At 38.5% G+C, this 25,184-nt stretch overlaps 1 protein-coding gene and 1 pseudogene across 2 annotated transcripts; both read right to left on the minus strand.

Moving 5' to 3' along the window:
* Positions 1-3,648: 3,648 nt before the first annotated feature.
* LOC145165761 (indole-3-pyruvate monooxygenase YUCCA6-like) lies at positions 3,649-7,636 on the minus strand. The gene is made up of 4 exons (XM_079084601.1): positions 6,485-7,636; positions 5,360-5,608; positions 4,306-4,428; positions 3,649-4,217 (listed from the first exon to the last, which is right to left on the minus strand). Exons 1-4 carry the CDS (start codon positions 7,172-7,174, stop codon positions 3,996-3,998), a joined length of 1,284 nt encoding a protein of 427 aa, XP_078940727.1. The 5' UTR covers positions 7,175-7,636; the 3' UTR covers positions 3,649-3,995.
* A 13,551-nt stretch (positions 7,637-21,187) lies between these two features.
* On the minus strand, positions 21,188-24,736 carry LOC145163552 (F-actin-capping protein subunit beta-like; annotated as a pseudogene). Its single transcript, XR_013739708.1, has 6 exons — positions 24,732-24,736; positions 24,563-24,676; positions 24,356-24,441; positions 24,189-24,262; positions 23,983-24,102; positions 21,188-21,205 (listed from the first exon to the last, which is right to left on the minus strand). The product of XR_013739708.1 is annotated as an F-actin-capping protein subunit beta-like (transcript).
* Between the last annotated feature and the right edge of the window lie 448 nt (positions 24,737-25,184).

Genomic DNA, 25,184 nt, shown 5'->3' on the forward strand with positions numbered 1-25,184 from the left:
ATGCCCAAGAATCATTATTGAGTGACATTGCTCATGACATATAATACTATAGGTTCACACCTTAATCAAGTTGGTACTTATTGAATATTTATTATATATTTGATATTAATAAATAAATTCAACTCTTGTATTTAATTAGAGAAAAATTATTCTTCTATGAAAACAATATTGTAAGAACTAGAAAAATAGTCTTTATATGATAAGGTATCATATAATAATTCATGTACAAAGTTTTGGACACTTTGGTTAACCATGATTAAATCAAAGGCTTACTCTATCATGGTTAAAGGACTAGTAAACATCATTTATATAATAAAGCCCATATGGCCGAAAGTTGTAAGGAGCATGGAGGTGTTGGATTAGGTGTCTAAGCCCATAAATATAATTGGTATGTACTTGACCCGAGAGTAGCATGGTCCATTTGGGTTGCATATCACCACAACGGTTTGATAGGATGGAATTTTGAGAAGAGGTTATTTATGATTTATTAATATATTATAAGTTCTAATATATTAATATGAAATCATATGATTTAATTAGTATTGATCAAGAATTAATTTGGAATTAATTTAGTGATCAAAAGAGACTAATTAAATTAATAGTGACTAATTATGTAAATTAGTTATATATATATATATATATATATATATATATATATATATATATATATATATATGGTTTGGGCTTATGATACATGATGGACTAAGTTTATGGATGAATCCATAAAGAGTTAGCCCACTTGAATCATGGATCATGGATAATAAGCTCAAGTGTATGGATTAGGGTTTAACCATGACTCTTGGATTCCTACACTATATATATGACACCCTATAGCCTAAAATTGGTGGCATAAGTTTTACTAGAGTGTTCTTGGAGAGCCATAACTGATTTTAGTGTGCATAAACTCTCTCAAAAGTCATCCTTTGTCTAAGGTGTGTTGTGAACCATTTGAGGTGCAACATTTGGGGCACTAAGTTCTTAAAGGCCAAATACAACAAGTTCTACAAGCTACATAAAGAGGTAAACTCCTAACTAGTATTTTATGTTGTTTATGTAAATTGTATGCTAGTTGCAGGCTTAATGCTTTGGAAACCATATTGCATGTATAATTAGAGAAAACATAGATCCAAGGCATTTAGGTTTGTATGTGCACCATAGGATGTTGTAGTATATAAAACCCAACAAGAGGTTGCTTGTCAACCTCCATCATAATGTTCCCCATGCCTCCCTTTATAGCCCGTACTTTTAAATATAATATTCAAGAGGCCATGCTTGGATGGGGTTATAAATAGAGGGTCTCTTACATGAATATGGTTCAAGTTTTTGTTCCAAAAATCTTCTCCATTTCTCTCTAAACCATGAGCAACATAGAGCTTAAAGCCTTTTCCTCTTTTGAAGACATTACTTGCTTTTGGTGCTTACTTTGTGTCTTCCTTCAAGTGCTTAATTGTTTAAGTACTTAAGGCTTAAAGAACAAAGTTGTACAAGAAGAAATCTAGCAATTTTGGTACCTTATTATTGTTGGTAGATTACTTGTAGAGAAGATCAAGCTTCTTGTTCTTGCCATCTACTTCAACACCCCAAATCCGAAAGGGTCCAAAGGCTACAAAGGTTGTTATTTCTAAACACCCTATGGTTGTTGTAATATCATTCTAACCTCTTTAAAAGGATCCTTGATGGTTTGTTTTGTTGTCACACTCGAAATTTATAAGAAACTTTAAAACTTCCGTTGCCGGTTTTTTGTGAAACACAATTTATTTTATACAACAAAACCCTTCAGTCTTGTCCAACATGGAGAACTTAGATCACAATAGAGCACTTGCGGTTCATGATGCATGTGACAAAAGAACGGATCATCTAAGAAAGGAATGGATCGTCTGACAAAGGAACAGATCATGTAGAAGGGGGTTTCAAGCACACGCAAAAGGTTTGGAGCGCTTGGGAGTGATATGGAGCAACAGGGTGATCTTGTTGCGCCATATGTTAAAGGGATGGTCCAAGGATGATGCTCTTTCTCCATGGAATTCCTTCTTGTTCCATAATGGTCCCTCTTTTGTCATGGGTACTCCTCTTGCGCCATAAGGTATGCTCTTGTGTCATGCATGGCCTTGTTGCGCCATGCATGTTCCTATTGTGCCATGGTGGTGTTTTTGCTCAAATCTTGATATTCTTGTGCCACACTTAAAGCCACTTGCGCCATCCATATTCCTGTTGCGGCATGATGGCGCAAGATGGACCATCTTGGTCTTTGATAAGCCAAGTATGCTATGAAGTCCACTATGATGATCAAGATCGTTTAAAGATGCTCAGAAGTTGGTATTGTTCAAGGTTTACACCATGTAGTGCCATCATGATGAATTTTAGACTAATAGTGTTCATGTGCGCCACCTGTGCATCATGATGCTCCACTATGGTCAAGGAGGTCCATCATGTGTGTTGTTGATACTCATGGGTTGTATGAAATGGAAGCATGTTCCATAAGATTTTGCATGGTGGAATATGATTGGTTGTCACCATTCATGTGCCTATGGGCCAATGGACTTGGCCTATTAGGGTTTTAGGTATTATCCCTCAAGTATAAATAGGCTCATACCCCCATCATTGTAAATTACTAGATTTCTATGAGAATTCAAAGTGAGATACAATTTTGAGTGCTTGTAATAGTTCAATAAAGTTAATAAAATCCTCTCTCTCTCTCTCTCTCTCTCTCTCTCTCTCTCTCTCTCTAGTTCGTCCGTGGACATAGGTCACCTTCACCGAACCAAGTTTAATATCATGTTCATTTGATTTACGTTTTTCAGAAGTATTGTGTGTTCACCGAAGTTTTTTTTTATATTTGTCTGAAGTGCTTAACTTATTTTGTTGTCACCCAAAAAACTGGTATCAGAGTTATGGCTGAAGACGGGAGAGTTAAGATCGACAAGTTCAATGGAAAAGATTTCCGTTTCTGGAAGATGCAAATTGAAGACTACCTCTACCAAAAGAATTTACATGAAACTTTTAATCTCATTCAACACCAGTTCAATATGAAATTCTTTTGTTCATGTAAACAATTAATAAAGGAAAAGAAAATGCATGTGACTTACTTGATAATTCTCATTCTCGCCGTGTCAATTTTGACCACCAATACACTTTTTTCTCTAAATCCATGATTGGTTATACATATAGATAATAAGTAACGGCTGCAATTCGATTTTGGATGTCATTGTTACAGACCAATTCCGATGATGAAGGCCTATGTGCCGACTCTTAAGAGGGAGGACGAAGACCCAGTAATGGCGTGACAGCGATTATGGATAAATAGGGTTAATCTCAAACAAAGTTACCAAGTTTATAGGCTATAATTTTAAATTCAGTTAATTGATTTATAATTCATTTACCAAATTACCCTTATTAATTTAATAAATTATTTAATTTTTGTTAATTTGTGATTGGTCCATTCATTCACAGTAATTATTTAGAATATTTGAAGCTATATATATATATATATATATATATATATATATATATATATATATATATATATATATATATATATATATATATATATACAACGTTTTTTTTTCTGTCTGTCTCAAACGTACAATCCCAAAAAGATTAACAAGGAATTTTTTTTTTTCTTTTTTCATTATTGAATATCAACTCTACTACAGAAAATCATATGTTATAACTATGAGTTAAGCATGCTCTCCACAATGAAAAAGTTGAAGTAAAAAATAAAAAGTAAAAACAACACTACAATCTATATACCCCTATCCCCCTCGTTCTCTCTTTCTATAAAAAAATATATAAAAGAAATTAATGTGGCAATGTACAAGATGTATAGATACACTACCCTAGATCAAGATAGAGGTCCCCTCCCCAAATCAAGAAAATTAAATACTCTAACTGGTTGATGAAAGCTGTTCCACCATAATCCCTACTTAATTTTCTACAGTTGGATGAGCAACAATTTGGTTGATTTTAGTGTCAAAATCTTTTCTAGTTAAATGAAACTAGGGTTGAAATGTGAATGATCGTCTGATGGTCATGGCGAGATGTTTGGCTTCGGCTTTCCAAAAATTTTCTATGTCTTCAGATACTCGTTTTGCATCCGCAGATGAACCAAACAAACCACGTCTAGTGAACCCTACTGCATATAGCCCACATTCACCTTTCCAGCCATGTGGAAAGGGTTTCCGAGGCATTCCATCTTTTTCTGAGAACATGTCCTTCTCCTATAGACAAAAATATATATAGGTTTAGATATAAAATTTGAATTCAAATTATTGAGATTAAAGAGACAGAGAAAGATATAAAAAACACCTTTAACCAAGAGGGCGTATTGCTTTTGTACCCTGTTGCTAAAATGATAGCATCAAAATTTTCTATTCTTCCATTCACAAATTGTACACTATGATGCCTCACACTTTGAATGCTCGGATGCACCTGTACAAGTTAAGGTACACACTTAAGTATGACTTATAAAACATTATATTAAGATCTAAAGCGGTTTAAAAAGAATCAATATCCATCATATTTTGGCCATAAAAAAGGAAAATGAAATTTCTTTTACTTCATCCTTCTACCTATTTAATAATAACATGTGTACTGTATTACTTTTTTTTTTGGTCTCTTCTTTTTATTTTGACATTTGTCATAATACAAATGAGTAACAGGATAAATAGAAATATTTTTTATTTTGACATTTGTCATAATACAAATGAGTAAGAGGATAAGTAGAAATATTTAGTAGGAGGACATTGAAACTCTCTATGCAAAATTTCAAGAGACATGTAGAACATATTCCAAATTGTAAGAGAAAAAATCTAATATTAACATATGTTTAACCACCCATATGTGTTTTGGTTATCTAAAACGCTTTGCAAACTTTATACCTTTTAGACAATATTCGTTTTACCGCATAGAAAATAAACATTTGAATAATATATATTATGAACCTACAGGTTCAAATCAATATGGTACGTTCTAACGAGGGTAATGAAGACTAGTTTTAACATGAAACTTTCTGAAAATTAACCAAATTTTGCAATCTTTAAATAAATAGGAGATTTCTGAGATATTCCACCCATCCAAAAAGATTCGGTACCTTCTCTTTAAAACATGTTGCCTTCACTTTTTACGTAAAAGGCATAAATATTAAAAGCTTGGATTTCTTAAAAATGGAGAATTTTGTCATAATTAATATAGCCAAAAGTTACATTTGAGGGAATGATTATATATACATTAAAGAAAGTAGAAAGAAAAGTCCAAAGAAGAAGAAGAAGAAAAGCACAAAGATATTATATATATGGGAACATGTTTAAGGAAATGCATGAAAAGAACCAAAAAGGTAGGTATATATTATATAGAAGTTTACCTTAATGTGTCCACTTTTGATCTTGGCTAGGGTTCCTACATCCAAAACCGGTGTTTTTCCGGTCTTGCTTTTGAGCTCAAGGGGTCCTACTTGGGGCCGATCAAGTCCAAAACTACCGGTGCTTCCAAAAATCATCCATGACATGATCAAAAGAAACCGATCAACGAGTCTTATGGGTAACCACTTGAGCAACCACATGGACAGCCCAAAAGTCGATCTTCCCAGCATCTCTCGTGGTAGGACATGTACCTATATATATCGTGCATTGTCAGTTATATATATTTTTGATTAATTTGAAAAATATATAAATCATAAATCATAAAGTGGTGATATATATATATATATATATATATATATATATATATATATATATATATATATATATATATATATATATATATATATGAGAGCACTTTTGTGTTCGTGGAGTAGTAGTTTCACTTTCATAGAGGGCCAACGACACCATATGCTGAAGGAACCTTTACAGTAATGAAACACTCATGTAATTATGATTAACTTGTTTTACCTTTTTTCTTTTTTTAATGAATGGAGTCTTGTGTTATTTGCTCGCATGCTTGTGAGTTCCAAGAAAGTGGCATTAGTTTTGACATGTTAATTTTACAAATTACAAAACCTTTGATATCATCTTCTTAATTTAGTACTTGGTAAAAAATAAAAATAAATTCTATAATGAATTTTGAGGACGATGGATAGATTAGATTATTTGAATATCTGAGGCATTTGATAATGAATTTTATTTTCTTGCTCAACACGAGTAATGTATTTTTAATTGGAATGATAATTATTAAACAATTAATAAGTCGCTTACATGGGTTATATAATGACTGAGTTGAAGGCTTCCTAATAGTAAGGTGTATGTGGCCTCTCCCATAACGTATGTTTTAGTCTTCAGAAATATACTAAATTATGATCGTGTGACTGAAAAAAAAAACCACTTCTTGTGTTTGGAATTAAAACAGATGTAGCATTTTTATTTGATATATAATTATTTAAGAAAAGTTATCGACTAGCTAGTATATATCGACATATATATGAATTGAAGTAACCTTTATCACGGTGAAGTTGATTGATTAAGATAGAGTAATTAAAAGAATGAATACTCACAGCATTTCTAACAACAAGAGAAGGATGAGCATCATGATTGCAAAGATCCAAAGACACTTCCATTCCCGAATTCCCACAACCAACAACCAACACTTTCTTCCCTCTAAAATCACTCCCACTTCTATACTCCGCCGTGTGTCGTACCTCTCCACGAAAATTCTCAATCCCTTTGATGTCCGGCACCACCGCCTCCGCATTCTCCCCGGTGGCCACCACCAACCACCGGCAAACATACTCCATCTCTTCTCCTTTCAACCCTACACTCTTCACTCTCCACAACCCTACACTCTCATCATACCCTGCACTCTCCACCTCCTGCTCGAAAACCGGCTTGATCCCAAATCGTTTGGCATAGGCCTCCAAATACTCCACAAACTGTTGTTTGGATGGGTACATCGGAAAATCCTCAGGGAAGGGCATTAACGGAAGTTCACAGAACTTCTTGGGAAGATGTAACCGGAGGCGATCATACGTTCTGAATTGCCAAAGCGAAGCTATACAATTCGATCTCTCCAACACGATGCTGGGCACCCCTTTATCCTTCAAACAGGCAGCCGCCGCAAGCCCAGATGGTCCAGCCCCGACGATGACCGGACCAGGTACCCATACATGGCGTCTCAGACCAAGGCCTTGGTTAATAAAGTGATGATCATGAGCCATTTTACCTTCCAATTCCCTTAAACAACTCATCGTCTTTCCAAAATATTTGATAAAGATTAAAGAATCTGATAGAGAGTATATATATGATGCCGGTAATGGATTATGGATTAATATGAGTGGTGGGAATTGGCTTAGATTCGAAGAAAAGGGCGTTGAGTCAAAAACAACGTGTTGTTTCAAGTGATTATACAGTTAGAGGCTCCTCTATCTTTGGAAGATGGTTTTTAACGACAAAACTAATTAAGTTTGGATAAGAGAGAATGGATTAGAAGCCTGATCCACTTATGGGTTCGATCAGTTTTTGTAGGGCTTGCGTAATTGTGGATTTGAAGTGAGCGATAACCGGAGTGAAGATCGTTTGATCGATCGGCATTAACATTCATTCACATACACACAGGGAGAGAGAGAAAGAGAGATTGCGATATATGCATATACATTCTTTTTGCTGGAAGGGAGAGAGTGAGATGAATTAAATTCGGTCACTATATATGAGAGGAGATCAAGGCCAAGTGGTAGAGAGGAACTAATGGAAGTGGGGACATATATATAGTATTCTACCCTGCCCCCTTCACTTTCATAAGAGAACAATATATTATAATTTCTTTCATTAATAGTAATCTAATTTAATTAAACTTTTAAGTAAAACAAGAACAGTATGTTAAACATTAGTGTTGGATACTAGGATATCTTTTACAAGCAAAATAAATATTCGTGACAAAGTCCTATAGGGTTATATTAAGCAACCACATTGCATTTAATTTTAGAGTTAATGGAGTGATACATTATTATTTCACATTTTAATTATACAACTTTATCATCTAATTATTTCTTTACTATTGTTAAATTTAACTAGGGGTGAGCATGGTGCGGTTTTAGAGCCAAACCGAACCACGAAACGCAAGGTGCGGTTTTTGTCGTACTAAAACCGATGAGTGTGGTTTTTGAATGGTTCGGTTTTGCGGTTTTATCATGCGGTTTCGGTTTTAAACCGGTCATATTCATTGGTGTGGTTTCTGCTGTTGTTGGTCGGGTTTTTTGTAACTCTGCAAATCCAATTCTTGCCTCACTACAAGAAAAATCCAATTTAGCTACAGAAAAATTCCATAACAAAAAGATAAAATTCCGTAGCTAAAGGTGAATAACTACGGAATTCGTTACATAACTTTTCTATTAGACTTCGTAGCTATATTTCTTGTAGCAAAATGTTTAGCTACGGAATTATAATTCTGCAGCGATTTTGCTATGTCTGTTTCTAAGACATCTATTTCGTTGCAATTTGAGTTCCATAGCACATTCGTAGCAAATTTCGTAGCAATTTTTCCGTAACCAATTCCGTAGCAATGTTTCCGTAGCAAATTCTGTTGCGATTTTTCCCTAGAAAATGTCATAGCAATTTTTCCGTAACCAATTCTGTAGCAATGTTTCCATAGCAAATTCCATAGTGATTTTTCCGTAACAAATTCCATAGCGCTTTTTCCATAGCCAATTCCGTAGCAATTTTTCCATAGCCAATTTCGTAGCAATTTTTACATAGCAAATTTCGTAGCAATTTTTCCGTAACCAATTTCATAGCAATATTTTCATACCATTATTCAATAAAATATGTTTATTCCATTCGACTATTTATATCAATTTATAAAAATACAATTAATATAACACAAAAAGTAACATAGTATTTCTATAGAAACTAAGAGAAATATCCAACACATCAAAAGATACATACATCAAAATCAAAAGTCGCTACAAATTAAACATAAAACGTTGTTCGATACATAATATTCTATCATTGATTAATAAAAGTTTTGACCTATTAGCTCAAAGTAATAATTACAGTCATTGTTCATTGTTCGTGCAAGTTGTTATTCAAAATTTGCTTGAACATCCATATTTTTCTATTGAATCTTCACATTCTTTTGTTGAGCATCCTCGTATTTTTGTTGAGCATCCTCATACTTTTGTTGAACAATGCATTAAGCATCTTAGAATCTGCAATCTTACACAAAATATTGAAGACAATAAACAAAAATGTATAAATCTATAAATAATATGTATTTTGTTTATAAGATATACATTAAAATATTGCAGACATCCAAGATAGATTTTGAAAGATTTCAAATATCAATAACATGTCAAAACTAAAATACATGATCACTAAATGTGTTTTAGAGTCAAACCGTTTATATGAAACATTTTTTGGTCTATAAACTCACTATTAGTTTGTACTTAGTCCACTGAGCCTTTTGTTTATAGAAGGGTAAAACATATCATGTAAAAGCCATAAATCGCTTCTAAATCAAAATTACAATACTTCCCTTTAATGAGCTTTAATGACAACATGTCAACTAAACCAAGTATTAACACTTTCTTGATAAAAAAGAAAAAAAAAGTAGTGTCAATCTACAACTTCAGAAAAACAATAGACATTGTATTGTTTTTATTAGGGGTGAGCATGATGCGGTTCGGTGCGGTTTTTGGCCAAAACCGAACCGAAAACCGTAACTTCGGTTTTTTGAAATTTAGAAACCGCACCGTGCGGTTTTTATGCGGTTCAGTTTTTGCGGTTTTTAATTGTGGTTTTTTGCGGTTCGGTTTTTTTGCGGTTTTTTGTTAGTTTTTTTGTTTTCGTTTTGCCTTTTTACTAAAACTCAAGTAACTCAACGAGTTACTTTGACTCAGATGAAGAGTGCTAATCATTTATTGGAGATAAACCGATACCACCACCTCTTGGTTTGAAATCAAATTACATAACCACTCATCTAACATGTTTCTAATGCTTCAATATAATACGAATTTAATATAACATTTGTTTCACAAGTACATACGATAATATGAATTAATGTATTCATAAAAATGATACTATATCACTAGTACTCTTCATATTTAAATGTTAAAAAAATTTCATAAACATTATTTGTTATTGTAAATACTACTAAATGTATGCTTAAAAATATACAATCATCCTCCGATAGAGATATATTGTAACGCCCCGTTCCTGGTATGCATTTAAAACATTATTTTTCTTCTTATTTTAGAAGCTACTCGACGAGTCAGTGGCCCTAACTCGTCGAGTAGTAGCGGGTCAGCAGGTGGAGTTGGCGTGGCGACTCAACGAGTCCATATTCCGGACTCGGCGAGTCCGCCAGTCTGGATGAAGCCCTAATTTTCAGGGAGTGTACCCTATTTAAACACCATTATAGCCCCAAACCAGCCTCCTTCACCTCTCAGAGACTTATTCCCGAAACCCTAGCCTCCTTGAAGTGTGTGTGAGTGATCTTTGCCCTTGTGAAGGAATCTTGGTGCATTGTTGAGCAAGAAGAAGAAGGAGAAGGTAGAAGAACTCAAGGAAGAAGAAGTAGATCCAGATTATACTCCTCTTTGGCCATCCTTTCTGGTAATAAAGCTTTCATCTTGGTTATTGTATTGCTAGATCTAGTTTGTCCCCAAATTGATGGTTTTGAGCTCAAAAACCCTAAATCCCTAATGATGAAGCTTTGTAATCAAGCCATATCTCGGATCTAGCCTCTCTTGAGTTCCAGGAGCTCAAGAAGGCCACCTTTTGGCAGCCATGGCTTTGTTTTAGACAAGTAACCCCCATAATAGCCAAGTTTGAGTGTTATTGCTTCATTGCATCATAGATACACGTAAAGTTAGCAACTTTACGTGTTCAGATAGTCCCAGAAACCCAGATCTACGAATTGGATGCACTAAAACTGATTAGAATCGATTGAAAAGAAATTGCATGCAAAGGACTCGGCGAGCCAGGTCGCGAGTCTTAGATTCCCTGTTCAGTAGTAGCGAGTCTGTTTAGTGAGTGGAGTAAAGACTCAGTGAGTTAAGACATAGATCTGAGTGTAGAGGGACTCGGCGAGTCTACGCCCTGACTCGGCGAGTCCAAGGCAATCTCATTACCCGTAAGAACAGACTCGACGAGTTGTTCATACAACTCGGCGAGTCACAGACTGGACGTGTTCTTATGTTGAAGGTGAACTCGACGAGTTGATCATACAACTCGGCGAGTCGGATGAAGGTTGGCAGGATATCAGTAAAGAAGGAGAACTCATCGAGTTTTGGTTAAACTCGACGAGTAGAGTCGGGAAGGGGAGTAGAAGGAAAGATAGGGACTCGACGAGTTGGCGGCCCAACTCGGCGAGTCAGGTCAACGGATTGTTGACTTTGACCAGGGGGTAAAATAGTCATTTTACCCTAAGATTAGTTATCAGTGTCTGATTAAGTGTCTTTTGGGAATTGTAGCCGGGGAGTTACCGGAGCAGCAGTCAGACAGTTCCCGAGCAGCATTTCAGCAGCCAGCCTTACGAGGTGAGTTTTCCTTCCAGTAGGAACGGGTCTACGGCCACAATGCCGACCCGTTTAGTTAGCAGTAGTTTCGGACTACAGTCCGATGCAGTAGTTCAGTATGCTTGGTGTCTTTGTGATACAGGCATGGTATGTGTTATGTGTTCCGGACTATGGTCCGATGCAGTATGCAGTATATGTGTTCATATTATATGCTATGATTATGTTATGCTATGTTCAGTCAGTTCCGGACTTCGATCCGATGCAGTTCCGGACTTCGGTCTGATGCAGTGGGCAAGGCCCTAGTCAGTTCCAGACTTCGGTCCGATGCAGTTCCGGACTTCGGTCCGATGCAGTGGGCAAGGCCCTAGTTAGTTTCGGACTTCGGTTCGATGCAGTGGGCAAGGCCCAATATGTGCTTTATATGTTATTGTATGGTATGTGCTAGTTTGGGGGAGCTCACTAAGCTTCGTGCTTACAGTTTCAGTTTTGGTTTCAGGTACTTCAGCTAGCAAAGGGAAGGGCTCGGGATGATGGCATTGTACATAACACAGTTTAGCCTGGGAGTTAGACTCTGATATTTGATATGATCTTGACACTAGTTTCGATTTGATAAATTTATTATGACATTTTGAGATACACGATTCATGGTTTTTATCTTTTAATATTTGATATTATGGTTTAGTAAAGTTTTCAAACAAAAATTTTTGGGTTGTATTTTTGGGTGTTACAAGTTGGTATCAGAGCCTTGGTCTGAGGGATTCGGGCGCACTCCCGAGTGTGTCTGAACTCAAACTAAGGAAGTGGTATAAAGTTTTCAAAAGAAAAGACTTTTAGAAAAGCAAAAAAGAAACTTAAAAAGAAAAGAGTTTTAGAAAAGCAAAAAGAATTTTTAGAAAGAAAAGAACTTTGAAAAGAGAAAAAGGGTGTGGTGCATGCAATCAGCCGAGCTCAAGTAAGTACTCCCAAATTATCCATACAAGTTTATGCTATGTTATGATTATCAGCTTTATTAGAACAGCATGCTAGATTAGGACTAAGGATCTAGGAAGGATGCCTTATGTGCCTGTTATATGTGTTTCAGCTCTATGAAAATTGCATGCTAGTACAGAATTGTCAGTATGATAGCCAGAGTAGTATATGCTTGATTATGTGTACTTGATGCTCGAATGCTGCTTGCTTTGTGCTTTTAGGAGTCTTAGTTATCTTTCGCTAACTAGTATATGAATATGTTACGTTACATATTGTGAGGATTAAATAATTTCAGAAGGTTAGGTCTAGCTCTATTGCGCAGCTCTTGTTTGAGTCCAACCGTTGTAGGGTAGGATCTCTCATTCGAAGAGTTATCTAGTCTTAGTGATATGTAATAGTATTCACGAGCTAGTTAGGGGGAGGTATCCGGGACTTCTTGTGAAGCTGATAGCGGAGAGTGGGTTGGTGATTACCCTAAGGCAAGCCTAGGATGAGAGTAGCAGAGAGCGGTGGTAGTAGAAGGGACTTGGTGGAGTCAAGGCAGTTCTTGAGGAAAGTACGGATAGATGTGGAAGGTAGTATGGGCCCGTACTACTGAAAGCAGAGGATCCGTACTCGAATCAAGGAAGGCTGAGATGAGACCAGGAAACTTGTAGTAGTAGCGATCTCTCGAGATATATTTGTATTCCTGACGTTGTCATTATGTGTTTTCAGAATGGTGGTTTTACGCCTTAGACCAGCAGTCGGCAGTTCAGGTGCCGGTGAGGGATCGGGATCAGGCTCGGGGGCCGAGCATTTGGATGAGCAGACTAGGGAGTTTCTCTCCTCAGAGGTTACTCGCATCATACTCGAGCAAACTCCTGTGATCTTCGGTTCGATCAAGGAGGGTATTTTGGAGCTGATGGACGAGAAGTTAAGCACATTCCGTGCTGAGGTGGCGGCCATGATGGGGTCGCGTACCCTCACTTTTAGGGAGTTCAGAGCATGTGGAGCTCCTGACTACCATGGGGCGTGGGATCCCATTGCGAGTACCAGGTGGTTGGCGGATGTCGCCAATACATTCCGCACCAGCAGATGTCCCGAGGGGGACAAGATCAGACTAGCATCCTGTCTCCTGAAGGACAGGGCACGAGATTGGTGGGAGGAGATCGGACATGTCATGGGAGATGACGCAGCTCTCGATGCGATGACCTGGACCGATTTCACTACCAGGTTCAGAGCCGAGTTTGCACCGGTTATCGAGGTGCAGCAGTTAGCGAGGGAGTTTCAGGATCTTACTCAGACTACTGAGATTGTGGCGGAGATTACCGCCAAGTTCAGGGAGAGGGCTCTTCTCGTTCCTCAGTATGCGGCTGATGAGGAGATGAAGAAGGCTCGTTATCATGAGATGTTGAGGAGTGATATCAGACAGTTTGTGAGCCGGTCCAGCTGTAAAACCCTAGATGACATGATTGCGAGGGCTCGTGAGAGAGAGATAGATTTGGAGATGGAGAAGAAGAGGAAGCCAGAGGCGACATCTGGCACAGGGAGTTCGGGCAAAAAGCCCAAGGTATCAGATCATAGATCCATAGGACAGCAGAGCCACAATAGGTGTGGCAAGTGTGGGAGATTGCACGATGGGGCGTGCAAGGCAGGGATCTCCGGCTGCTACAAGTGTGGTCGGACCGGGCATATGAGTAGGGATTGTACAGCCACCACCACCACCACAGCAGCTGATCTGATTTGCTTCCATTGCAATCAGAGGGGACATAAAAAGTCCCAGTGCCCGAGTTTAGCAGCAGCAGGGAAGGTGGCAGCACCTGCCCCTGCTACTTTGAGGATTACAGACGGCCGTCAGGGTCGGGCTGGGGCGCCAGTGGCGAAGAGTAGAGCTTTCCAGATGACAGCAGAGGAGGCGCGGGCGACTCTTGATGTGGTGACGGGTATGTATTTTCCTCTTATCTCTGTATTTAGTATTGATTATTTCTCATGGTTATGTGTTTGTATATAGGGTCGTTCTTAGTGAACGGCATTTCAGCTACAATATTGTTTGATTCGGGGGCCACCCGATCGTTTCTCTCGCTTGCGCTTAGCAAGCGGTTTAGCAGAGCTCCGGGGGAGCTGGACAGTCCACTTGAGGTTGAGATAGTTGATGATAGGACGGTTAGGGTCGCGAGGGTACATAAGGGGTGTTTGCTGCGGTTATTTTATGAGCAGTTTTCAGTAGATCTGGTTCCTATTCCCCTGCGAGGGAATAAGGTGATAGTGGGTATGGATTGGTTGAGCACCAATGGGGCAGTGATTGATTTTGAACTGCAGTTAGTGAGGGTTCGCACTCCTAGTGGGGGAGAGTTAGTGATTCAGGGCGAGAGGCCACAGCGCAGACCGATTCTGTGTTCAGCAGCGAGAGCGAGGCGCTACTTTCAGCAGGGTTGCGCGGGGTACATCGCCTATGTTTTAGATGCCCGGGAGAAGGGCAAGGCAACAGTTGACGATGTACCGGTAGTACGCGAGTACCCGGATGTATTTCCAGAGGATTTTCCTGGGATACCTCCTGAGAGACAGGTTGGGTTCAGGATTGACCTGGTTCCTGGTGCGGCTCCAATAGCCAAGGCACCATACCGGTTGGCTCCTCCCGAGATGCAGGAGTCGTCTACGCAGCTGCAGGAGCTGCTAGACAAGGGTTTTATCAGACCGAGAAGTTCACCATGGGGAGCCCCGATCCTGTTTGTGAAGAAGAAGGACGAGTCACACCGTATGTGTATAGATTACCAGGAGTTGAACAAGGTGACGGTGAAGAACCGTTACCCACTTCCGAGGATAGATGACTTGTTTGATCAGCTCCAGGGAGCATCTTGGTTCTCCAAGATTGATTTGCGCTTCGGTTATCATCAGATGCGGGTCAGAGGTGAGGACGTACAGAAGACCGCTTTTAGGACCCGCTATGGTCATTATGAGTTCGTGGTGATGCCATTTGGGCTCACCAACGCACCAGCCGTGTTCATGGATCTCATGAACCGCGTATGCAGACCGATGTTAGATCGGTCTGTGATAGTGTTCATCGATGACATCTTGGTCTATTCCAAGACTCAAGAGTAGCATGAGGAGCACCTGAGGGAGGTGCTAGAGATACTGAGGAGGGAGAAACTTTTCGCAAAGTTCTCCAAGTGTGAGTTCTGGTTGCGCGAGGTGTAGTTCCTTGGACACCTCGTCAACCAGAAGGGTATACTAGTAGATCCGGCCAAGATAGAGGTTGTGATGCAGTGGGAGGTCCCGAGGTCTCCATCTGAGATTCGGAGCTTCCTAGGTTTGGCAGGGTACTACAGGAGATTCATCCAGGATTTCTCCAAGATAGCAGTTCCGCTCACTCGACTGACCAGGAAGTCGGTGGCATTTCGCTGGGGGCCTGAGCAGCAGGCAGCATTTGAGACCCTCAGGCAGAGATTGTGTGAGGCACTGATTCTTACCCTGACAGAGGTAGTGGATGACTTCGTAGTCTACTGTGATGCTTCGATCACAGGTACGGGAGCAGTGTTGATGAAGCGAGGGCATGTGATAGCTTATGCCTCTAGACAGTTGAAGCCTCACGAGGCTAACTATTCGACGCACGATTTATAGCTGGGGACAGTGGTGTTCGCCCTCAAGATTTGGAGACATTACCTCTATGGGGTCCGTTGTACCATCTACACGGATCACAAGAGTCTGAGGTACCTCATGGATTAGCCGAATCTAAACATGAGGCAGCATCGGTGGTTAGATGTGGTTAAGGACTATGATTGTGAGATCCTTTATCATCCGGGCAAGGCCAACGTAGTGGCCGACACCCTGAGCCGCAAGGCGATGACGGCCCCAATCAGAGATATATGTCTGAGGATGACAGTGATTACTCCATTGTTGGAGCATATTAGAGAGGCACAGGTTGAGGGCCTAAAAGAGGAAAGACATAAGTGTGAGAGGATCGTGGGCCGAGTAGCTTCTTTTGATTATGACAGTCGAGGATTGTTGACCCTTCATGGGAGAGTTTGGGTGCCGTACTGGGGAGGAGTACAGCAGGTATTGATGGATGAGGCCCACAAGTCTCGGTTCTCCATCCACCCAGGGGCGACGAAGATGTACAGAGATCTTCGACCTGATTATTGGTGGCCCTGCATGAAGCGGGACGTAGCTTGGTACGTGGAGAGATGCCTGACCTGCAAGAAGGTCAAGGCAGAGCACCAGAGACCCCACGGCAAGATGCAGCCATTAGACATTCCCGTGTGGAAATGGGAGGATATCACCATGGATTTCATTACTAAGCTTCTCAGGACTGCACGTGGAGTGGACTCGATTCGGGTCATAGTGGATCGGTTGACCAAGAGCGCGCATTTCGTACCGATCCAGGAGAGTATATCGGCCGACAAGTTAGCCGATATTTATGTGCGAGAGGTTGTGGCACGTCATGGAGTGCCTGTTTCGGTAGTATCAGATCGAGACGTCCGGTTCACTTCCAGGTTTTGGAAGCGGTTCCATGACGAGATGGGGACTCGTCTCCTTTTCAGCACCGCTTTCCACCCTCAGACGGATGGGCAGAGCGAGAGGACGATTCAGACTCTCGAGGACATGCTTCGGGCATGTGTCCTCGATTTTGGTGGCAGTTGGGATACGTACCTTCCATTAGCGGAATTTTCATATAACAACAGTTACCACTCCAGTATAGATCGGCCTCCCTTTGAGATGCTCTACGGGAGGAAGTGTAGGACCCCAATATGTTGGGGCGAGGTTGGTCAGAGAGTCATGGGGAGCACTGAGGTGGTGCTTAAGACCACCGAGTTGATACAGCAGGTTCGTAGCCGACTCCAGACTGCTCAGAGTCGGCAGAAGAGTTACGTCGATAGGAGGCATTCTGATTTGGAGTTTCAGGTAGGCGATATGGTCCTCCTGAAAGTGTCACCCTGGAAGGGTGTCATCAGGTTCCGGAAGAGGGGCAAGCTGGGCCCCAGGTTCATTGGTCCCTTTAGGGTTTTGGCCCGGGTGGGTCGGGTTGCTTATCGGTTAGATCTTCCAGTAGAGCTTAGCCAGATCCACAACACTTTCCATGTGTCTCAGTTACGGAAGTGTTTGGTGGATGAGTCAGTAGTTGTACCGTTGGAGGATATTCAGGTTGACAGCAGCCTGAATTACATCGAGAGACCAGTGGCGATCTTGGATCGGAAGACGAATACTTTGAGCAACAAGGTGGTTCAGCTAGTGAAGGTGCAGTGGTAGCACCGGAAGGGTTCGGAGTGGACATGGGAGACCGAGGAGGAGATGAGGGAGCATTATCCGGACTTATTTTCAGATTCAGTAGCAGCAGACTTCGAGGACGAAGTCTAAGATAAGTGGGGGAGAGTTGTAACGCCCCGTTCCTGGTATGCATTTAAAACATTATTTTTCTTCTTATTTTAGAAGCTACTCGACGAGTCAGTGGCCCTAACTCGTCGAGTAGCAGCGGGTCAGCACGTGGAGTTGGTGTGGCGACTCGACGAGTCCATATTTCGGACTTGGCGAGTCCGCCAGTCTGGATGAAGCCCTAATTTTCAGGGAGTGTACCCTATTTAAACACCATTATAGCCCCAAGCCATCCTCCTTCACCTCTCAGAGACTTATTCCCGAAACCCTAGCCTCCTTGAAGTGTGTGTGAGTGATCTTTGCCCTTGTGAAGGAATCTTGGTGCATTGTTGAGCAAGAAGAAGAAGGAGAAGGTAGAAGAACTCAAGGAAGAAGAAGTAGATCTAGATTATACTCCTCTTTGGCCATCCTTTCTGGTAATAAAGCTTTCATCTTGGTTATTGTATTGCTAGATCTAGTTTGTCCCCAAATTGATGGTTTTGAGCTCAAAAACCCCAAATCCCTAGTGATGAAGAATTGTAATCAAGCCATATCTCGGATCTAGCCTCTCTTGAGTTCCAGGAGCTCAAGAAGGCCACCTTTTGGCAGCCATGGCTTTGTTCTAGACAAGTAACCCCCATAATAGCCAAGTTTGAGTGTTATTGCTTCATTGCATCATAGATACACGTAAAGTTAGCAACTTTACGTGTTCAGATAGTCCCAGAAACCCAGATCTACGAATTGGATGCACTAAAACTGATTAGAATCGACTAAAAAGAAACTGCATGCAAAGGACTCGACGAGTCGTTCTTCTGACTCGGCGAGTCAGGTCGCGAGTCTTAGATTCCCTGTTCAGTAGTAGCGAGTCTGTTTAGTGAGTGGAGTAAAGACTCAGTGAGTTAAGACATAGATCTGAGTGTAGAGGGACTCGGCGAGTCTACGCCCTGACTCGGCGAGTCCACGCCCTGACTCGGCGAGTCCAAGGCAATCTCATTACCCATAAGAACAGACTCGACGAGTTGTTCATACAACTCGGCGAGTCACAGACTGGACGTGTTCTTATGTTGAAGGTGAACTCGACGAGTTGATCATACAACTCGGCGAGTCGGATGAAGGTTGGCAGGATATCAGTAAAGAAGGAGAACTCGCCGAGTTTTGGTTAAACTCGACGACTAGAGTCCGGAAGGGGAGTAGAAGGAAAGATAGGGACTCGACGAGTTGGCGGCCCAACTCGGCGAGTCAGGTCAACGGATTGTTGACTTTGACCAGGGGGTAAAATAGTCATTTTACCCTAAGATTACTTATCAGTGTCTGATTAAGTGTCTTTTGGGAATTGTAGTCGGAGAGTTACCGGAGCAGCAGTCAGACAGTTCCCGAGCAGCATTTCAGCAGCCAGCCTTACGAGGTGAGTTTTCCTTCCAGTAGGAACGGGTCTACGGCCACAATGCCGGCCCGTTTAGTTAGCAGTAGTTTCGGACTACAGTCTGATGCAGTAGTTCAGTATGCTTGGTGTCTTTGTGATACAGGCATGGTATGTGTTATGTGTTCCGGACTATGGTCTGATGCAGTATGCAGTATATGTGTTCATATTATATGCTATGATTATGTTATGCTATGCTCAGTCAGTTCCGGACTTCGGTCCGATGTAGTTCCGGACTTCGGTCCGATGCAGTGGGCAAGGCCCTAGTCAGTTCCGGACTTCGGTCTGATGCAGTTCCGGACTTCGGTCTGATGCAGTGGGCAAGGCCCTAGTCAGTTCCGGACTTCGGTCCGATGCAGTTCCGGACTCCGGTCTGATGCAGTGGGCAAGGCCCTAGTTAGTTCCGGACTTCGGTCTGATGCAGTGGGCAAGGCCCAATATGTGATTTATATGTTATTGTATGGTATGTGGTAGTTTGGGGGAGCTCACTAAGCTTCGTGCTTACAGTTTCAGTTTTGGTTTCAGGTACTTCAGCTAGAAAAGGGAAGGGCTCGGGATGATGGCATTGTACATACCACAGTTTAGCCTGGGAGTTAGACTCTGATATTTGATATGATCTTGACACTAGTTTCGATTTGATAAATTTATTATGACATTTTGAGATACATGATTCATGGTTTTTATCTTTTAATATTTGATATTATGGTTTAGTAAAGTTTTCAAACAAAAAGTTTTGGGTTGTATTTTTGGGATGTTACATATATATTTATATTTATAGAAATTTTAATTGTCATAAGTTCTTGGTTCTTACAAATATCAACACTTAATATATATATATATATATATATATATATATATATATATATATATATATATATATATACGGTGCGGTTCGGTTTTTTGCGGTTTTTGCGAGACTAGAAACCGCACCGCACCGAGTATTTTCGGTTTTTGCAAAACTAAAAACCACACCATCGGTTTTCATTTCGGTTTCGGTTTTTCGGTTTCGGTTTATGCGGTTTTTTTGGTTTGCGGTTCAGTTTTTGTTCATCCCTAGTTTTTATAATAAGTTGTTCAAGCCTTCAAGGACCACAAAGCTTTTAACCCACAAAAGATCATGAATTTTTTCTAAAAATATATTTTGAAGAAACATTTATTAATGATATAATATTACTACCTTCAGATAACTCTTTATCTCTGGTTTGTACATGATATTTGTTCTATATTTCTGAAATCAAAGCAACAAAAAAACATCAAATATAAAGTTTTGACTCTGGTGGTCAAACCAACTATTTTTAACACCTTTATCCTAAAATGTCAACATGTCACACTCTAAAGGCCAAGATTTCCTTTTTAGGGGTTGTTTATGAGTAATGATGTGAGTTTGGATAAAGCGTTGTATACATAAAATTTGAATCTTTTCGTCTGAATGAGACTAATTGACCATTTTACCCCTACGTTCTAGAGACATATTTCACAATAGTCATCAATTCCAACATGAGTGGAGTTAAAGGGATAAAAAAGGACAATTAGTTAAAGGGTAGTGTCTTAATACATTAAACCAAGTATTTTCCAACTTAACCATTAAGTCATTGCCCAGATTGAGTAAAAAAGAAACAACTATAAATAACTATCCAAATTAAGTTCTTAACCAATCAATTGCTCACATACCTGCATATGACTTTTCACATGATAAATTACAAAACTTTCAATATTCATGAGCTTCAAAACTCCTTTTGGTATAGCTCCTTCAAGGTCAAAGACAAAAGTCAGCAAAAATTATAAACATACACTCATGACTTCTTAATAACAATATTTTTAAAATTTATATGTAAATTAAATACTAAAAAAAAACATTAATACACACTTTCACTACCACCAAGTTGGTTGACTCCTTCAACAAAGAATTCATGGAGTTCTGCTGTCCAACTCATGCACTCCTATTACAAAACCAAGATACTTGGCACATGCACTCCTGTTACAAATCCATATATCTACACAATATATAAAAAATGTAAAAACTTATATTCTATTTATAAATCCATATTTAGCTAAAATTTTTACTCATGGATAACAAATTTGTGAAGTCATAAGTGTTACGCGTAGCTAAATTTCAAATAAAGAAGCTAAATTTTCAACTTCATGATAACCAACCCAAGAACCATCATGTCTTTCAAGGTAAAGCAAATTATAGGACCAAGTCCACTATACAGTGCTTGAAAATCAAATAGTTTAATTTAATAAAACAGTACTAAAAATCTTATTGGTAAGCGTTATTAATACTCCCACTAACTTTTAAATAATGCATGCCATATAGAGTATATTGAAAACATTCTCCCCGATTACATCTATTAATGCCAAAAGCATATTTCTCATATATCTACAAGTGACAATCAATGTATGCCTAAAGAAAATATAGTAACTTTTGTTACAATAGATAAATGCATGAATTAAAAATCTTATATGTGTTAGTACCTTAATATGGTTGATGTGATGCTATATTCAAGAATGACATTGTTCCATCTTCCAATGATTCCTGAAGACCTTCTTTTCTTTTCACAAAGTCAATGGCTCAATGACATCAATTGATGCATCCACTGTGCCTGTAATTATTTTTAGAGGTAAGCCGATTTTTATTTTTATGAGAATTTCAGAGAAACTGAATTTTTGGTTGATAAAACGAACATCTGCTAAAGTAGGTCTTTAGTAGCTTTGCAGCTTCTTCTTTAGCCATAACAGTAGTACTATCCTATTAAACAAAGCAAATCACTCCTTTCAACATTATCACCAACCACTACTAGAAAAACAGCCTTTTACGACGCGTAATGCGTGTTGTAAAACGCTCAGACGACGTGCAAATTTGTGTCAAGAAAGGCCCTGTCATAACGAGAGACGACACGCTTTTGCGCGTCGTCTATTTACGACGCGCATTTACGACGCGCATTTACGACACGCATTTACGACACGCGGTTACGACACGCAATGCGTATCAAGGAAGGCCCTGTCATAAAGGAAGACGACACGCATTTGCGTGTCGTAAATTTTACGACGCGCGTTTAAGACACGCATTGCGTATCATTAAAGCCCCTGTCATAAATGAAGATGACACGCATTTGCGTGTCATAAACTTCAGCAACCATTTACGAAGTTTATTTCACTAATATGTCAAATACAAATAATTATTCCAATAATACAAAATAAAATACCATAAATAACAAAGATAATTCATTTTGCTAATATGTCAAATACAAATAATTATTCCAATATTGAGTAAATGTAATAAAAAAACTGAATTCAAGAGAAGCATAATTTATATACAATGGCATTATCTAGCTTACTATGTGCCAACAACTCTCTATGTGTTTGCTTGAGTCCCGTTTCCTCCAAAGCTTCTAGCCATGCCAAAGTATGATATCTTAGGGTTTATGTCCACCAGGTGGTATGGATGGCAAGTAAGCGCTTGGATCATTAGCTAGCTGTTATGCTATGCAGTGTACCGAATAAAACAACAAATTCACCTTATTAATCAATTGATGTTAACTAATATAAAAGAAGTAATGAACTTACTATTAAGCAAAGAAAGAAACTAACCTTATTTTTTTTACATGAAAGAGTTGAAAGTCCAGCATCTGTGATGTGGCGAACATCTAAGTTAAGTGATCTAAGAGTTGATAATCCGGATATATTTGGTAAACCTCCATCCATGATAACAGTGAATGAAAGATTTAAAATTTGGAGATCCATCAACCCTGCAACAGATTTTATAAAAGATTAATTAATTAACCCTTAAAAATCAAATTATGCAATTTATATTTCTTAATTTTAGTTAGAAAAATGTGTAACCTGAGTGATGGCAATGACCATTGCTTCCAACTTTTGTATCAGACAACTCCAAACATTTCAAACGATGAAGGTCTGTCATTTACAAATATATGCATCAACATCTATATATAAAAACGTATATGCACTAAAAAATACGTGTTAGATTATTAGCAAAAAAAAAATCTTTAATATGAATAAGAGTATCTATTCCGCTACGTTAACTATCAAAAACATATTTTCAAGTGTCTTCTCCAACACAAAAGCTTCTTTTTAACGATTATCTAATTTGTTGTTTTTGAAGCACACCTCATATTTCTATAAAATAACTATGTCAGGTTTTTTTTTATTTTTTTTATTTTACGTATACAAAGATAATAAAATTATCGTATATGTAGTTATAAAAATATTATCCGATAACTATGTTTTTGAATACTTGATATTGGGTCTTACAAAAATCATTTTAATGGTAATTGTTTTCTAGAAAAATATTCATTTTTATTTTGTTAAATCAAATAGATAAGTAGTCAGGAAATAATATACATTTAAGATTAGAATATGGTTCGGGTGGTAAAAAGCTTTAAAAAAATACTTAAATAATAATAAAAAGATAAGTAACAAAAGAATCACCTGCCAAGTTAATTAGTCCATTATCCCGAATTCTACATGAATCCACTTCAAGCTCTCCAAATTATTTAAACATGCATCAAGTGGCACAAAAACATATAATCTTCTAATTTAATAGACATCAAAAACTTCGACTTTATACATGTTTAGTATAAAACATAAACTAACAGCATCTACAATATCAATATCATTGAATCCCAAATTGAGTACTCTTAAAGCCTTTAGCCCTAAAAGCACACCCATGAAATTAAAATTATATTATAAACTAACATATTTAAGGAAATTTTTTTTAGCTTTAAGCTACCCTCAAGAAGACTTACTTGATAAAGCCTCAGCATCTGTAGGGTTAATCAGACATAATAAGAATAAGAAGATCATATACCTGTCTGCGAATTGGTCCATACAAACTAAAAGTCCCAGAATTCTCATGATCTGTAGTCATTGACAGCATCACAGTGCTTGTTAGACAGTAATAAGCCATTCCTTCCACTTCTGGCCCAACCTAATGTACCAATAATTCCAACAAAAAATTAATCATCATATTATCTTCTTAACAGTTAACAGATCAAAAAAAACTCTACAGTCTACCTCAATAAGATGTATAGCATCCCAACCTCTCTCGTTCAGGTAACCTCGCACACCATGTGCATACTTTGATCCATCTTCATTCATATCATAGTTCAAACTTCAAATATTAATATTACTCAAAAGGATACAAAAATGGCCTATATGTGATGTCAACTGTCAACACTGACCTTTTTTTATCAAGAAGCAAGCCAGGAAGCCTTCCTTTTCATCATCCTCCCATAAGTACACTGATGAAGTACCACCTTCATAATACCTTTAAATCCCCAACATTCAACATACATATTCCAATTTTAAATTAAAACACAACATTCATATTTCTTTCATATTACACAATAAATCCAACATACAAACGAGGTGTAAGTAAAGGACCTCACTAGTCACGATATACACTGAAGACTTCATTTGCTTCTATTTGAAGTGTCCTCAATTCAGGAGATGGATACAGCCGCCCTTCTAATGGAGGATGGTATTTATTTGACCATGGTGATCTACAAAGTACAACCAACCAAACAAATATTTCACATTATCAACAACCAATAAAACAACATTACTATTACTATTTTAAAAAGACGATTAATCCTATTCCTATCAGACCAGATCACTAAATTGGAAAAAAAAAAAGTCTCCATCAACAATTCCTGATTTCCCTTAGCATTTAACAACACTCCATTAGTTCTGAATATCAAATAGATTTAAAAATGACCAAAAAAAATGAAGACTAAACCAAACAGAAATAGGAAGCGAGAGAGAAAACAGGATGTATATATATATATATATATATATATATATATATATATATATATATATATATATATATATGGTAGAAAATAAAAAAACCTATGCTCTATCCACCAGCTCCACAAATCTTCAAATCAACTACTTACATCAGCTACCTCCTCCCTTTTTACTTTATATCCCTCTTAACCTTCCTATATTTAAAATGGTAGAAAATTAAAAAACCGCCCAAAAAATAAAAATTAAAAATAAATAACAAGT

This window comes from Lactuca virosa, chromosome 3 (assembly GCF_052849685.1).
Source record: "Lactuca virosa cultivar CGN04683 chromosome 3, Lactuca_virosa_CGN04683_v6, whole genome shotgun sequence".
Lineage (NCBI taxonomy): Eukaryota > Viridiplantae > Streptophyta > Magnoliopsida > Asterales > Asteraceae > Lactuca > Lactuca virosa.

Bases quoted from the DNA above. Each gene is read 5' to 3' on its own strand.
- LOC145165761 (XM_079084601.1), bottom strand. From the start codon at position 7,174: ATGAGTTGTTTAAGGGAATTGGAAGGTAAAATGGCTCATGATCATCAC. The intron at 4,429-5,359 runs GTAAACTTCTAT...TAACTTGTACAG, and splicing joins TCAAAAGTGGACACATTAAG to GTGCATCCGAGCATTCAAAG. The intron at 4,218-4,305 runs GTGTTTTTTATA...TTTTGTCTATAG, and splicing joins ATACGCCCTCTTGGTTAAAG to GAGAAGGACATGTTCTCAGA.